This window comes from Nipponia nippon, unplaced genomic scaffold (assembly GCF_047370975.1).
Source record: "Nipponia nippon isolate SJK-2023a ecotype South Korea unplaced genomic scaffold, ASM4737097v1 scaffold_67, whole genome shotgun sequence".
NCBI classification, from domain to species: domain Eukaryota; kingdom Metazoa; phylum Chordata; class Aves; order Pelecaniformes; family Threskiornithidae; genus Nipponia; species Nipponia nippon.
Window position 1 is genome coordinate 280,590 of NW_028262388.1, and position 15,051 is coordinate 295,640.

The following is a 15,051-nucleotide window of genomic DNA, read 5'->3' on the forward strand; positions in this document are numbered from 1 at the left end:
CTGGATGAAACCCATCAAGGGCTGACGTGGCAGCAGAGCCACCTGCCCATTGCCTTTGTCACCTGGAACCAGTGCTGACCTCTTGCCAGTTTAAGGCAGCCCTCAGGGAGCGGTACCTCCACCCGTGCTTCCCTTCATGGCTTCATCTGTGATGGCCCTCAGGGGGCCCACTGACACCCTCAGAGTCCTGGAGATTTTAATCACATTTTAAAGGCCTCTTCAGTGGCTTGTTCAATCTCCTTTCGGTAGCTGCAGTTCAGGAACTTGGCAGCAGAGGGCTCATGGAAATGTAGATACCCTAACATGCCATGGCGCTCTGCAGTTTTCTTTAATGCTTCCATTCTTGTTTTGTTCATTAGGGAGAGTTCAGGAGTAGAGTCTAAATGAGAAGATGTCAAAAAGAAATAACATTTTAAAAAGATTTGTGCATTTTCATTATTTTTCTTCTTACAGAATAAACAATATAGACAATCTCCAAGTCTTAACTGATCTAAAGGGTCTCATGATGAAGTATGAACATGTGGGAAAAGCAAGACCCTTTCTGTCAGACACTCTAGAGACACTCTTCATCCCACCTACCCCACCCCAGCCTGCCATTTCTCTCACCGGTCACCTGAAACTCACATCACTCACGTTAAAATGGAAGCTTTTCTCACTCAGGCTGGAGCTGAAGGTCTCAGCCTCCATTTCCTTCTGCTTTCCTTGGAGAAGTGGCTGCACAGAGACACAGCATTTCTCTTAGTTAACAAGAACAAAAACAAAAAAAGGAAGAGTGGTTCAGTGAAGAATGAAAACCATTCGTCAGTTGTCTGTGAAGTCCAAGTTGCCTCCACTAAATCCCACTTGTCCTTTGGAGGGGAAAATCTTCAGTGAGATTAGTAGGAAAGGACAGAGAGAAAGACAATGAAGGAGCTGGCTACAGAGAGAGTCAGGAGACAGGAGCAGCAAGTTTTCAACTGCCTGAAGCTCCAAGCAGCACCTGGGTACTTGGGAGGGGTCTGAGGGAATGGAGAGTAATGGGAGGAGGAAAACCAGATGGACACTCAAAAAGGCATCTGTGCAGACAGTCTGCTGGAGAAGACGACTTGAGAAATGGTCAGTTGAATCAGGACATGTGGGAATACCTAGAAGATTAGTGAGATTCAGTACACTCCATACTGGAGAGGGCAGTGGTCAAGCAAGTGCCAGGAAGATCAAGGTTTCTTCTCCCGAGAGCAGTACACATCCTGGAGAGTTTCATGATGGCAGCACAGGAAAACATTCTCTCTCTATGAAAAGTATACAAACATTTCAGCTGATGAAAATGTGCCCATACTACATACATGTTGAGAAAGTTGCTTCAACTTTGCAGGCCAAGCTCAGTTCCTGACTCTTCATGATTTGCAAGGACCTGATCCAGGTGAGCATCATCTCTGTTGGTCCAGCTGGTGGCTTTGCAAAGAAATTGCTCCAACAGCCTCCAGAAACCTATTGGTCTGTTTTCACAGTGCTGTGTACCCTCTCCAATGAATGTCAGGGTCATTAAGGTCCCCAGAAAGAGCCCCATGTCACTGACCTGGAGACCTCCTGGAGTTGCTTAAGTAAGAGCTTGTCCACCTCCTCCCCTTGATCACCAGTTCTTTATCTCCCACCACAATGTCGCCCTAACTGGCCTCTCCTCCAAGCCTCACCCACAAGGGCTCACCCAACCTGTTGACTTTCCCAGCAAGAAGCTCCATACATCCAAGCAACTCCTTCGCACAGAAAGTATTCCTCTTCTCATGCTCCCAGCCTGTGCCTTGTGAAAAACCTTTATCCATCCATTGCAGCACGCCAGCTGTGGGAGGTGTCCCACTGTGCCTCAGAAGTCACAGCTTGTGACAGACCTCGGGGCTCCAGCTCCTCCTGCCTGTTCCCAGTCAGAGGAGAGTGTTGCACATCTGGGCTGCAGCCCCCGAGTTGTGGCTCCAGGCCAACCTCAGCCTTGTCATGGTGAACAGGGACACCAAGCACCCAAGAGCCCATGTACGCAAAAGTTTTGCTGCATGGCAGAGACATGCTGGAGCGGATGGCAGACGGCATTGTAAGAAAGACTTGAGGTGCCCCAAAAGAGAGCAATGCCTGCTGTCCCCAAGGTCCGAGAGAAACAGGGCTGGGCTGGGCAGCCCTGGCAGGAGAGGCCATTGCTGTCTGCGGTGTCTCTGCAGCCCTGCAGGGCCTTTGGTGGAGAGAGGCACTGATCTCCTGGAAGGACAAGGTGCTGCTGAAAGCAGCAAAGGATGTCCTTGGGTGTGGACATCCCCGGGGGGGGGGGGGGGGGCAACAATCGCTATTTGGGGGCCGGGCCGGGCATCGGTGGTGAGCCATTGTAGAGTATATCGCTTGTTTTGTATTACTATTGTGCTATTATTACTTGTTATTATTATTAGTATTATTGTTATTATTACTACTGTTCTATTTTTATTTTACTTTAGTTATTAAACTGTTCTTATCTCAACCCACGAGTTTTCCCCTTTTGCTCTTCCGATCCTCTCCCCCGTCCCACCGGTGGGGGAGTGAGCGAGCGGCTGCGTGGTGCTTAGTTGCTGGCTGGGGTTAAACCACAACAGTCCTTTTTGGGCGCCCAACGTGGGGCTCAAAGGGTTCAAGATAATAACAGATTAACTAGAGTGCAGTAAGGAATTTCATTCTGTTAACAGTTATCGGTTGTAATATTGATTCATCTGCTCTCGGTACTAGTCTACCTGATCTGCACCATGCTCTTTTCTTTGCTGTGCTTTGCCATAATGAGTGATGTGTTGCCTGGAAGACTGGTTATTAAAACACTGGCCTTGAGCGCTATCTGGTATTTGGGTTCTGTAGTGAAGCCATTACTGTATTTCGGGTACCACCTCATGGAGACAATTAGCAATTATACCTCTTCTTCTGAGAGTTTTTTTTACGGAGGAAATACAGGGTGGCACCTTTGTTACTTTCTGCTATGATGTTTTCTCCTTCATTGCAACAACTTTTCATTATCTTGAGCATCCTTGGGTAGTTAAGATATATCTATTGGTAGTTCTTGGGAATTTTGTTTCAGTTTTATCTAAGGTTAATAAGCAGCTTAAGAATATCATCCAGAGATCTCCTCCAAGGCTGGATAGCTATGAGTGGCAGGGTGTGTGGGAGAGTATGGGCAAGTACCTAGAACAATGGGCACCTCCAGTGTTTTGGAACTTCACCCCCGAACAAGTGCAGAATCCTGAAAAACTAGTAAAGTATTTGGAAAATATATGTTGTCACCCTGGCAACTCCAGAGAGACACAGATCACTGCAACGTGCTGGGGCCTGGCCCATGCCTACCGAGCCCTATTCAACACTATTCAGTACCCTCAAGGGAAAGAGAAGGCCTCTGGATCGGACGACAAAGTGACTGCCCCCGTGGCTGCGCCGGCCCCTGCCACAGGCACTGTGGCTGCGCCAGCCCCTGCGCTGGCCCCCGTGGCTGCGCCAGCCCCCCCGATAGGCGCTGCAGCTGGACCAGAGAACCAATCCGTGCCAGTATCACTTGCCCCTATACAGAAGAAAAAATACACAAGGAAATCAGCTCGTTTAGTAAGGGCTGATGATGAGCCAGGGCCATCAAGAGAACAGGAGGAGGAAGAGGCAGAACCCATAAATGAGATGGTAACCACCCGATCCCTCTCCCTGAGTGAGCTGCGAGTTATGCGAAAAGATTTTGGTCGTCGTCCAGGTGAGCACGTCATCACCTGGCTGCTCCAGTGCTGGGATAATGGGGCCAGCAGCCTGGAATTAGAGTGTAGGAAAGCCAAGCAGCTGGGATCCCTTTCTAGGGAAGGGGGCATTGACAAAGCAATTGGAAAAGGGGCAAAAGCCCTCAGCCTCTGGAGGCGACTCCTGTCAGGTGTGAAGGAAAGGTATCCCTTCAAGGAAGATGTTATATGTCATCCAGGCAAGTGGACCACCATGGAGAGAGGTATCCAGTACCTGAGGGAATTAGCTGTGCTGGAAGTGATTTATAATGACCTGGACAATGAGCAGTTATCCAAAGATCCAGACGAAGTCCAGTGCACACGACCCATGTGGCGGAAGTTTGTACGGAGCGCACCATCATCACACGCAAACTCATTGGCAATAATGACCTGGAAAGATGAAGAGGGACCAACAGTGGACGAAATGGCTGGCCAGCTCCGACAATACGAAGAAAGTCTCTCTTCCTCCCTACAGGCCTGTGTATCGGCTGTGGAGAAACTGTCCCAGAAGGTCCAGCAACTCGAAGAGGATATATCCTACTCCTCACCTGTACGGACCAGTATCTCAGCCATTAGGAGTAAACATCCCTCTGTTCAAGAGAGAAGATATAGTGGATACACACCACGGGGCTCCCTGTGGTTTTATCTGCATGACCACGGAGAGGACATGAGGAAGTGGGATGGAAAATCTACCTCAACCCTAGAGGCACGAGTACGTGAGTTGCAAGGAAAAACAACTACAAAAGGTGGCTCTCCCAGGAGAGCTGCGGCTCCAGTTTCCAGCAAGCAGTTCCCCAGACAGGGTAGAAGGGCTGATTCTGTTTCCGATCCTAATAAAGGGATTTTTGACTCGCATTTACAAGAAGTGAGTAACGAGTGCTATGACCAACACTAGAGGGGCCCTGCCTCCAGCCAGGTGGAGGAGAGGGACAATCGGGTGTACTGGACTGTGTGGATTCGATGGCCTGGCACATCAGCCCCACAGGAGTATAAGCCTTTAGTAGACACAGATGCACAGTGTACCCTCATGCCATCAAGCTGTAAAGGAGCAGAACCCATCTGTATTTCTGGAGTGACAGGGGGATCCCAACAGCTGACTGTATTGGAGGCCGAAGTGAGCCTAATCGGGAATGAGTGGCAGAAGCACCCCATTGTGACTGGCCCAGAGGCTCCGTGCATCCTTGGCATAGATTACCTCGGGAGAGGGTATTTCAAGGACCCAAAGGGGTACCGGTGGGCTTCTGGCATAGCCGCACTGGAGACAGAGGAAATTAAACAGCTGTCTACCCTGCCCAGCCTTTTGGAGGACCCGTCTATTGTGGGGTTGCTGAGGGTCAAAGAACAAGAGGTACCAATTGCTACCACAACAGTGCACCGGCGGCAATATCGCACCAACAGAGACTCCCTGATTCCCATCCATAAGCTGATTCGTCGACTGGAGAGCCAAGGAGTGATCAGCAAGACTCACTCACTGTTTAACAGTCCCATATGGCCAGTGCGGAAGTCTAATGGAGAGTGGAGACTAACAGTAGACTATCGGGGCCTGAATGAAGTCACGCCACCACTGAGCGCTGCCGTGCCAGACATGTTAGAACTTCAATATGAATTGGAGTCAAAGGCAGCCAAGTGGTATGCCATCATTGACATCACTAATGCATTTTTCTCAATCCCTTTGGCAGCAGAGTGCAGGCCACAGTTTGCTTTCACTTGGAGGGGGGTCCAGTACACCTGGAATCGACTGCCCCAGGGGTGGAAACACAGCCCTACCATTTGCCATGGACTGATCCAGACTACATAGGAACAGGGTGGGGCTCCAGAACACCTGCAGTACATTGATGACATCATTGTGTGGGGCAACACAGCAGCAGAAGTTTTTGAGAAAGGGAAGAAAACAGTCCAAATCCTTCTGGAGGCCAGCTTTGCCATAAAACAAAGTAAGGTCAAGAGACCTGCACAGGAGATCCAGTTTTTAGGAATAAGATGGCAAGATGGGCGTCGTCAGATCCCAATGGATGTAATCAACAAAATCACAGCCATGTCCCCACCAACCAGCAAAAAGGAAGCACAAGCTTTCTTGGGCGTTGTGGGTTTTTGGAGAATGCATATTCCAAATTACAGTCTCATCATAAGCCCTCTCTATCAAGTGACCCGCAAGAAGAATGATTTCAAATGGGGCCCTGAGCAACGACAGGCCTTTGAACAAATGAAACAGGAGATAGTTCATGCAGTCGCCCTTGGGCCAGTCCGGGCAGGACAAGATGTAAAAAATGTGCTCTACACTGCAGCTGGGGAGAATGGCCCTACCTGGAGCCTCTGGCAGAAAGCACCAGGGGAGACTTGAAGTCGACCCCTAGGGATTTGAAGTCGGGGATACAGAGGATCCGAGGCTAGCTATACTCCAACTGAAAAAGAGATATTGGCAGCATATGAAGGTGTTCAAACCACTTCAGAAGTGGTTGGTAGTGAAGCACAGCTCCTCCTGGCACCCCGACCGCCAGTGCTGGGCTGGATGTTCAAAGGGAGAGTCCCTTCTGCCCATCATGCAACTGATGCTACGTGGAGTAAGTGGGTTGCACTCATTACACAATGGGCTCGAATAGGAAACCCTGGTCACCCAGGAATCTTGGAAGTGATCATGGATTGGCCAGAAGGCAAAGATTTCGGAATATCGCCAGAGGAGGAGGTGACGCGTGCTGAGGAGGCCCCGCTGTATAATAAAATACCAGAAAAGGAAAAGCAATATGCCCTGTTCACTGATGGGTCCTGTTGTCTTATGGGGAAGCATCAGAGATGGAAAGCTGCTGTATGGAGTCCTGTATGACAGGTGGCAGAAACTGCTGAAGGAGAAGGTGAATCGAGTCAGTTGGCAGAGGTGAAAGCCATCCAGCTGGCTTTAGATATTGCCGAACGAGAAAAGTGGCCAATGCTCTATCTCTATACTGACTCATGGATGGTGGCAAATGCTTTATGGGGGAGGTTGCGGCAATGGAAGCAGAGCAACTGGCAGCGCAGAGGCAAACCCATGTGGGCTGACGCTTTGTGGCAAGATATTGCCGCCCGGGTAGAGAACCTCGTTGTAAAAGTACGTCATGTAGATGCTCACGTACCCAAGAGTCGGGCCACTGAAGAATATCAAAACAATCAGCAGGTGGGTCAGGCTGCTAAGATTGAAGTGGCTCAAGTGGATCTGGACTGGGAACAGAAGGGTGAATTATTTCTAGCTCGGTGGGCCCATGACACCTCAGGCCATCAAGGAAGAGATGCAACATATAGATAGGCTCGCGATCGAGGGGTGGACTTAACCATGGACACTATTGCACAGGTTATCCATGAATGTGAAACATGCGCTGCAATCAAGCAAGCTAAGCAGTTCAAGCCTCTCTGGTATGGAGGACGATGGCTGAAATACAAATACGGGGAGGCCTGGCGGATTGATTATATCACACTCCCACAAACCCACCAAGGCAAGTGCCACGTGCTTCCGATGGTGGAAGCAGCTGCCGGATGGCTGGAGACATATCCCGTGCCCCATGCCACTGCCCAGAGCACTCCTGGGCCTTGAAAAGCAAGTCCTATGGCGACGTGGCACCCCAGAAAGAATTGAGTCAGATAATGGGACTCATTTCCGAAACAGCCTCATAGACACCTGGGCCAAAGAGCATGGCATTGAGTGGGTGTATCACATCCCCTACCACGCAACAGCCTCTGGGAAAATCAAACGTACAATGGACTGTTAAAGACTACACTAAAAGCAATGGGCGGTGGAACATTCAAACATTGGGATACACATTTAGCGAAGGCCACCTGGTTAGTCAACACCAGGGGATCTGCCAATCGAGCTGGCCCTGCCCAATCAAAACTTTTACGTGCTGTGGAAGGGGATAAAGTCCCTGTAGTGCACATAAAAAATACGATGGGGAAGACAGTCTGGGTTACTCCCCCCTTAGGCAAAGGTAAACCCATCCATGGGATTGCTTTTGCTCAAGGACCTGGGTGTACTTGGTGGGTGATGCAGGAGGATGGGGAATTCTGATGTGTACCTCAAGGAGATATGATTTTGGGTGAAAATAGCCAGTGAACTGGATTAGATCATGTTTGTTGCTATGTAATACTGAGCTGACCCAGGCTGGCCAAGGGGCTATTCCATACCATGTGACGTCATGCTCAGTATATAAACTGGGGGAGTTAGCCGGGGGGGGCAACGATCGCTGCTTGGGGGACAGGCTGGGCATCAGTCGGCAGGTGGTGAGCCATTGTAGAGTATATCGCTTGCTTTGTATTACTATTGTACTATATTACTTGTTGTTATTATTGTTATTATTATTATTACTACTGTTCTATTTTTATTTTACTTTAGTATTAAACTGTTCTTATCTCAACCCACGAGTTTTCCCCTTTTGCTCTTCCGATCCTCTCCCCCGTCCCACCGGTGGGCGAGTGAGCGAGCGGCTGCGTAATGCTTAGTTGCTGGCTGGGGTTAAACCACGACAGAGTCTCACAGAGCCCTACAGGCCTGTGTTTGGCCATTCAATGAGCAGCTGCCCTGAATTAGGTTAGGCTCTGTGGGGCTGTGTGAGACAACTCTTGTTACAGGCAACGGACAGCTAGTCAATACAGCTAAAGGAGGGGAGAAAGAGAAAGACTTCCCTCTCCCTCTGGCACAGAACTCCATTTGGTCAGCTGGACACCTCTCTAGGCGGCCCTGAACAGCGTGAGTAGGGACAGGGGGTGATGTCCTAAATGTGGGCATCTGCCATCACTTCAGCTGGCATCCTCACCAGGCTGCAGGATGGTGCCCCCAGATGTTTCCCAATCTCTCAGTACTGCTCCATTATCGTGGACAACATCTGGCACCTCAGACGTCACCAGGTGTTTGTGTGTGAACTCCTGGTCTCCATCTCCATCAGTGACAATGGGACTACAGACCCTATTTTTAGCAGACACCATGACTGAAGCAAGAGGAATCTCACATCCTGTGGGTTTGTGGCAGGCACGGGAGGGAGCTGAGGTCCCTTCCACCGCAGGACTACAACTCCAGGAGGAGATGCCTCCACTGACTCAGCTGATTGCCTTCCCTCAGCATGGGTAAAGGAGATGCCTCCCTGCCAGTGTCCAGGTGTCCTGTCTGATGATGGGCCAAGGAAGGGGGATTCTCAGACCTAACTGTGTCTCGGAGAGGAGAAAGGGCACTGCTGCAAAGAAACGTCTCTGCGGAGGTGAGACAGGCAACATCGGTGATTCCTTCAGTCTCTTCCCAAGGAGGTTCCTGGAGAGCCCCAGGGACACCTGGAAGGAGCGCAGAGTGGGGTGGGGGGCAGAGAAAGTGACGTCTTGGGCAGGTCCCCTCCTCCGGGGCTGAGACGGGCTCCTGGGGTGGAGGGAGCTCATGGGAAGCAGGCAGCAGTGCAGCGAGACAGCTCTGCCAAGGAGCAACTCCTCTGCCAAGCGCAGCAGGGCTCTGGGCAAAGGAGTAGGGCAGAGAGAGATTAAAGGCAGCCTGGAGTGGGAGGAGAGAGGAGAGCTGCAAGGGAAGAAACCTTTCCAGCCCTTGTCACGGTAAGTCTTTTGGTGCAGGGCAATGCAGCTGCAGTTCCTGGAAGGATCTCCTAAAGCTATCATAGCCTACAGCCTACGGGATCTGTCAGGAGGCCTCCCAGCCCAGGGGCTCATGTTAGACAGATATGAAGGGGTGAAGGCCGGGTGTGCAGCCAGAGCTGCCCAGGGCATTTCAGAGGGGACTTTTCCAGAGGAAGAGCAAGGCAGGGGATCCCCTGAAGGTAAAGCTTTCCTGAGGCTGTGCTTTCAGTTTCCTGCTGTTTCTGGTAAAAGGGGAAAGGCACTGCTACCTTTGGAGAGGGAGACTGAGAGTCCTGAGCCGCGACACTGAGAGATCAGGAGGTCTGGTGGGAGGCAAGTCAACTGCTTCCATCCCCTCCTCTACCTCCAGAGAGCACCAGCATCACCTTTGCTGTCCTCATCAGGGTTTGTCTGCCCTGCTCCTCACTGCCTGCAAACAGGGAGTACCTCTAGAGAGTGGCTGGAACCGGGAGGTTTCTTCAGGTCAGAGCTGAGCAGACAGGAGTTGGTGATGGGGTCTGTGATCCCTGACAGGGAAAACTTGGAGGGAGAAAACAGTTCCCACCAGGGATAGCTCCAGGCTGCAAACACATGGGCAGGGCGTTGTAGGAAACTCCAACCAGCAATGTCATGGGAGGGAGACTTTGGAAAGCTCCCTGTCATCCCCTCCAGTGCAGACACCTTCCTCTGCGCAAGACCCCTGCTCTCGTCTCCCACCCAGCACAGCCTCTGCCCTCAAGGCCGTGTGGTCCAGGGCAGGAGTTGCCTCCTCTGCAGCCAGAGCTCTGGCACAGCAGAGGGGCATCTCCCCTGACACGGGGCTGCTTCCCTCTGCAGGGCAAAGGGGCTGAGAGCGACTGCCCTGGGCTTTTGCTAACCGGGAGGTGCTGTGCCCTGCTGGGTGAGGAGAAGGCTTTCCTGAGTACCTGGCCGCCTCTCCTCTCCTTGCTTCCCTTAGGAGGAGAGTCACAGGGTTTTTCTTTGTTCCTCCACCTGCTTGTGCTGCTCTTCTTCCTGCTCTTGGGCTCCCTGGCAGTAACGGTGGTGGTGTGGGGCAAGGGGTGGGGGTGCTGAGTGCCTGCTCTGGCCCTGACCTGGAGGGCGCTGCCCTGGAGGTGTTTCCATGGGACCAAGGTGCCCAAGCCCTCTCTTAATTTTCCTGGATTGAGATACTGCAGTGAGTGCTTGGGCAATGAGACACTGCTTCCCTTAGCAGACAGCACCTTCAGACACCCGATCAGGCTGGACAGGGCGTCCTGCGGGGCTGTGAGCATCTCTCCAGAAGGTCACAGCTCTCCTGTAGGACCTTGGTGATGTCTGAGAGCACTCGATCTGCCCACGCCAATCAACATCCTTGTCCTGTCCTCTCCATCATACTCTGCAGAGCTGTGCTGGAAAGGAGAGGTGTTTTGAAATCTGCACCTTGAACAGGATCCCTTTGCTCCCAGGACAGACCAGTGGCTTTTTCAGAGCAACTTCTGGGTGCAGCCCTCCTCCAGCTGGGAGCGGTGCAAGCACAGAGCAGCTGGGCACCAGGCTGATGGACAGAGCAGCCCTCCTGGATGGGAGCACTGACGCAGGTTTACACTGAGAGCAACGGGGCAATGGGGGAATTTTACCCTGTCCAGACTATTTCCCCAGTGGGATGGGGGTGTCTGAATACTAAAACACAGTGTAATGAGATGCATTTGCTGCACCTCATCTCCCACCTTCCTCTGTGGATGAAAGCATCTTTCGGAGATTTCACCCTGCGCTGTAGTGCAGCACAGGGAACTCCTCCCCAGGAACCCTCCCTCCAAACACCCTGGGCTGTTGCTGCCTCCATGGGTCATTGCTGTAAAGCAGGGCTGACCCTCAAGGAGCCCCTGGGGAGAGGGCACGGCTCAGCACAGCACACTCAGCCAGCACAAAGCAGAGCTGAAGCCTCGGAGCTGCATAACGGTCCCCCAGGAAAGAAAAGCTCCCTTAGGTATTTCACAATGAAGGAATCAAATTTTGGTCAGAGAAGCTTCTCTGAATTTTTCTTTTTTATCTCCTTTGGCAGTTTCCATGCCCAGAAGCAGCAGATGTCCAATGGCAGCTCCATGAACGAGTTCCTTCTCCTGGCATTCACAGACAGGCGGGAGCTGCAGCTCTTGCACTTCTGGCTCTTCCTGGGCATCTACCTGGCTGCCCTCTTGGGAAATGGCCTCATCATCACTGCCGTACCCTGCGACCACCGCCTCCACACCCCCATGTACTTCTTCCTCCTCATCCTCTCTGTTCTTGACCTGGGCTGCATCTCAACCACTGTCCCCAAAGCCATGGCCAGTTCCCTCTGGGACACCAGGGACATCTCCTACTTGGGATGTGGTGCCCAGGTCTTCTTTGTATTCTTCTTGTTTGGTGCAGAGTATTGCCTTCTCACCATCATGGTCTATGACCGCTGTGTGGCCATCTGCAAACCCCTGCACTACGGGACCCTCCTGGGCAGCAGAGCTTGTGTCCACATGGCAGCAGCTGCCTGGGGCACTGGGTTTCTCCATGCTCTGCTGCACACTGCCAATACGTTTTCCATACCCCTCTGCCAAGGCAATGCTGTGGACCAGTTCTTCTGTGAAATCCCCCACATCCTCAAGCTTTCTTGCTCCGATGACTACCTCAGGGAAGTTGGGCTTGTCATATTTAGCACCTTCTTCTTTTTCGCTTGTTTTGTTTTCATTGTGCTGTCCTATGTGCAGATCTTCAGGGCCGTGCTGAGGATCCCCTCTGAGCAGGGATGTCACAAAGCCTTTGCCACGTGCCTCCCTCAGCTGGCCGTGGTCTCCCTGTTTGTCAGCACTGGCATGCTTGCCTACCTGAAGCCCCCCTCCATCTCCTCCCCACCCCTGGAACTGGTGGCAGCAGTTCTGTACTCAGTGGTGCCTCCAGCAGTGAACCCCCTCATCTACAGCATGAGGAACACAGACATCAAAGAGGCACTGAGGAAACTGTTTGAACACAGACTACTGCAGCATCAGTAAGGTGGCCATCATCCTCAGGAAAAGCTCGCATGCTCTTTTGATCATATGTGTCTTGGTTTTCTCTTTGTTTATTTTACATCATATATTACTTCCACTTAAATAGTATTGTTATTATTCCCCTGCCAGTGTTTTCTGACGCAAAAGATCTCACACAGATACGGAGCCAGGCTCCCTGTCTAGGGAAACACAATAAAGAATCCAGCAGAAAATTCTTTGACTCTGCTCCCATCTCATACAACTCCACTGAAGCTGGGAGTGCAGCCCCAGCATACAGGAGGGGTCAAGGAGCCACGAGCCCAGCTGCCACATGGAGGAGCAGGCACTCGTGAACCTCAGGGATGCCCCTCACTGCCTCAGTGGGCAGATCCTTTCTGCCACCTTCATGTTGGGGCTGCTGCTTCCCTGGAGCCATGGCTGTGGACACCAGCAGGACCTGGTCTCTTCAGAGCAGTACTGCCAGCTCAGGGGCCTGTGGAGAGCACAGGGTGGGAACCAAGATAAGTGGGCCAGGGGAAAGGAGTGGCCAGGTAAAAGAGCAAGGGAGTATTTCTGTGCCTGCAAGGAGGAATCCATCAGAAAGAGAAATAGCTGAGCTGTGTGACCAGTTCGTGGACAACTGTCTCCCATGGGAGGGACCCCACGCTGGAGCAGGGGAAGAGTGTGAGGAGTCCTCCCCCTGAGGACGAAGGAGCAGCAGAGACAACGTGTGATGAACTGACCACAACCCCCATTCCCTGTCCCCCTGTGCTGCTCGCAGGGGAGGAGGTAGAGAAAATTGGGAGGGAAACTGAGCCCAGGAAGAAGGAAGGGGTGGGGGGAAGGTGTTTCAAGATTGTTCTTATGTCTCATTACTCTGACTTTTGATTGGCAATAAATGAAATTAATTTCCTCAAGTTGAGTCTGTTTTGCCCATGACAGGAATTGATGCTGATCTCCCTGTCCTTATCTCGGCCCACGAGGCTTTTGTCATATTTTTCTCCCCCTGTCCAGCTGAGGAGGGGGAGTGATAGAGTGGCTTGATGGGCACCTGGCATCCAACCAGCATCAACGCACCACAGAAGTAGAACATTTCCTTCCCTTTAAATTGTTTCCTTAATTTCTTCGTTGCTTCTTTTTATTTTTTGACATTTTCTGAATTGTTCTGTCGTAATCAGGCCTATAACATTAAAAACAGTATGGTTGTGTCTCACATGGAGTTCAGTGCCCTAAAACACTCCCTGCCCAGGTCTGTCCTTGCCACTGCTTGCCCTTTCACACAGCCGGTCACACTCTGAGGGGCTGAGCTCTCTCAACCGTTCCAGAGAAGAAGGGTGACCGTCTTCAGGGAAACACTCTGTTTCTGCATGGCCAACATCTTTGTGTTACCAGCACTTCTGGAAGGAGTCCCTAAATCAGCAAGACACACTCCCTTCACATTCCCTCAGCGGTGCATGGGTTGTCATTCTATTTTAGGTGCAGAAAGGGACAAGATTGTCCTGACCCAGCACCAAACACCTCAATGCAGATGTCTACCTCTAATCAAGTTGTCTAGGCTTCCCTTTGCAGTAAATGGAGAGACAGAAGATGTCTCAACCGAGATGCCTGGAGATTTCCTGGTGACCAACTAATGCTCCAGAAGGGAGCCCTGGGTCACATTTCCAAGCACCTCATGGGTACATCTGTAACCCCAGGGCAGCTCAGACAGCAACAGCCGCTGCATGTGGGCAAGTGAATCCAGACCTGAACGTAGGTCTTAGTCTTGAGATGACACCTACTTAATACTTATTCTAGGCAACAGCTCAAAACACTCTTCATTTGCAGAATGTCAGGTATTTTGGCTGAGTGCTAATACTGTTTTCCTCTTTTTATTTTTGTATTTGGGAGGACCACATGAGCACAGTACATTACTTCCCCTCTGCCAACATATTTATATGCAGCTGTTCATCAAAATACATTTCCTACCAGTGCTCTCAGTGGAGAAAATTTATTCTGAAAAACTACTCTATCTATAGTGACCTGTTTCCCATCTCTTCTTCAGCATCTCTGCCCTTTCTCCTTCCTCTACCTAGTTTGTCTTTACAGAGAACTCCAGATAAAGATTGATTGAGTAATTCAATGTGGGAGATATTTCTGGACACCATCCAGTTCCCCTCCCTGCCCCCGACTCAATGGAGGGCTCCTCCCAGTTATGTGTCGTCCACAAACACGTCGTGGGTGAACTCTGTCCCATTGTCCAGGCCACCACTAAAGATGTCAGACAGCATTGGCCCCAGCACTTCTCCAGGAGGGACGCCTCTAGAAACTGGCCATCGGTTGGACTTTCTAACAAGGATCCTTATGTTCCCCCCAGCTGCCATGACATTTCAAAGCCAAAGGGCAGCAGCCTTGCAATGACAGCAGCCATTTCCCTCAGCCCCCTTGGGTGCATCCCCTCTGCTCCCAGGCACTTGCCTGTGTCCAGCTGGCACTAGTGCTCCCCAGCTGCAGCTTGCTTTCACATGGCTGAAGCTTTGCTACCCCAGAGGCTGCTGGGGGACTCAAGGACCAGGGAGACTTGGGGGCAGACCTTACCAGGCAAGGGGTGGGGAAATGAGGCAATGAGATCCTCAGCCTCTTCCATGCCTGTGCAAGGCCTTTTTGGACCGCACTGGTAGTCCAAGTAATTGAATCTTGCTGGGATTTATCTGTCCCTCACTGTCAGGAGAGTACCTCAGGCCAAATTAGCCTCAGATCCACATTTGGGACTTCATCTTGGAGGGGTT

At 51.4% G+C, this 15,051-nt stretch overlaps 2 protein-coding genes across 2 annotated transcripts; both read left to right on the forward strand.

Moving 5' to 3' along the window:
• The first annotated feature begins 2,735 nt into the window (after window positions 1-2,735).
• On the forward strand, window positions 2,736-8,684 carry LOC148051136 (uncharacterized). The gene is given in 3 exon segments (XM_087738365.1): window positions 2,736-2,912; window positions 2,914-4,281; window positions 8,553-8,684. Coding segments are annotated over 3 exon segments (1,677 nt in total).
• Window positions 8,685-11,374: 2,690 nt separating this feature from the next.
• Window positions 11,375-12,310, forward strand: LOC148051137 (olfactory receptor 14J1-like). Its single transcript, XM_087738369.1, has one exon. It carries the CDS (start codon window positions 11,375-11,377, stop codon window positions 12,308-12,310), a length of 936 nt encoding a protein of 311 aa, XP_087594495.1.
• The last annotated feature ends 2,741 nt before the right edge of the window (window positions 12,311-15,051 follow it).

Bases quoted from the DNA above. Each gene is read 5' to 3' on its own strand.
- LOC148051137 (XM_087738369.1), top strand. From the start codon at position 11,375: ATGTCCAATGGCAGCTCCATGAACGAGTTCCTTCTCCTGGCATTCACA.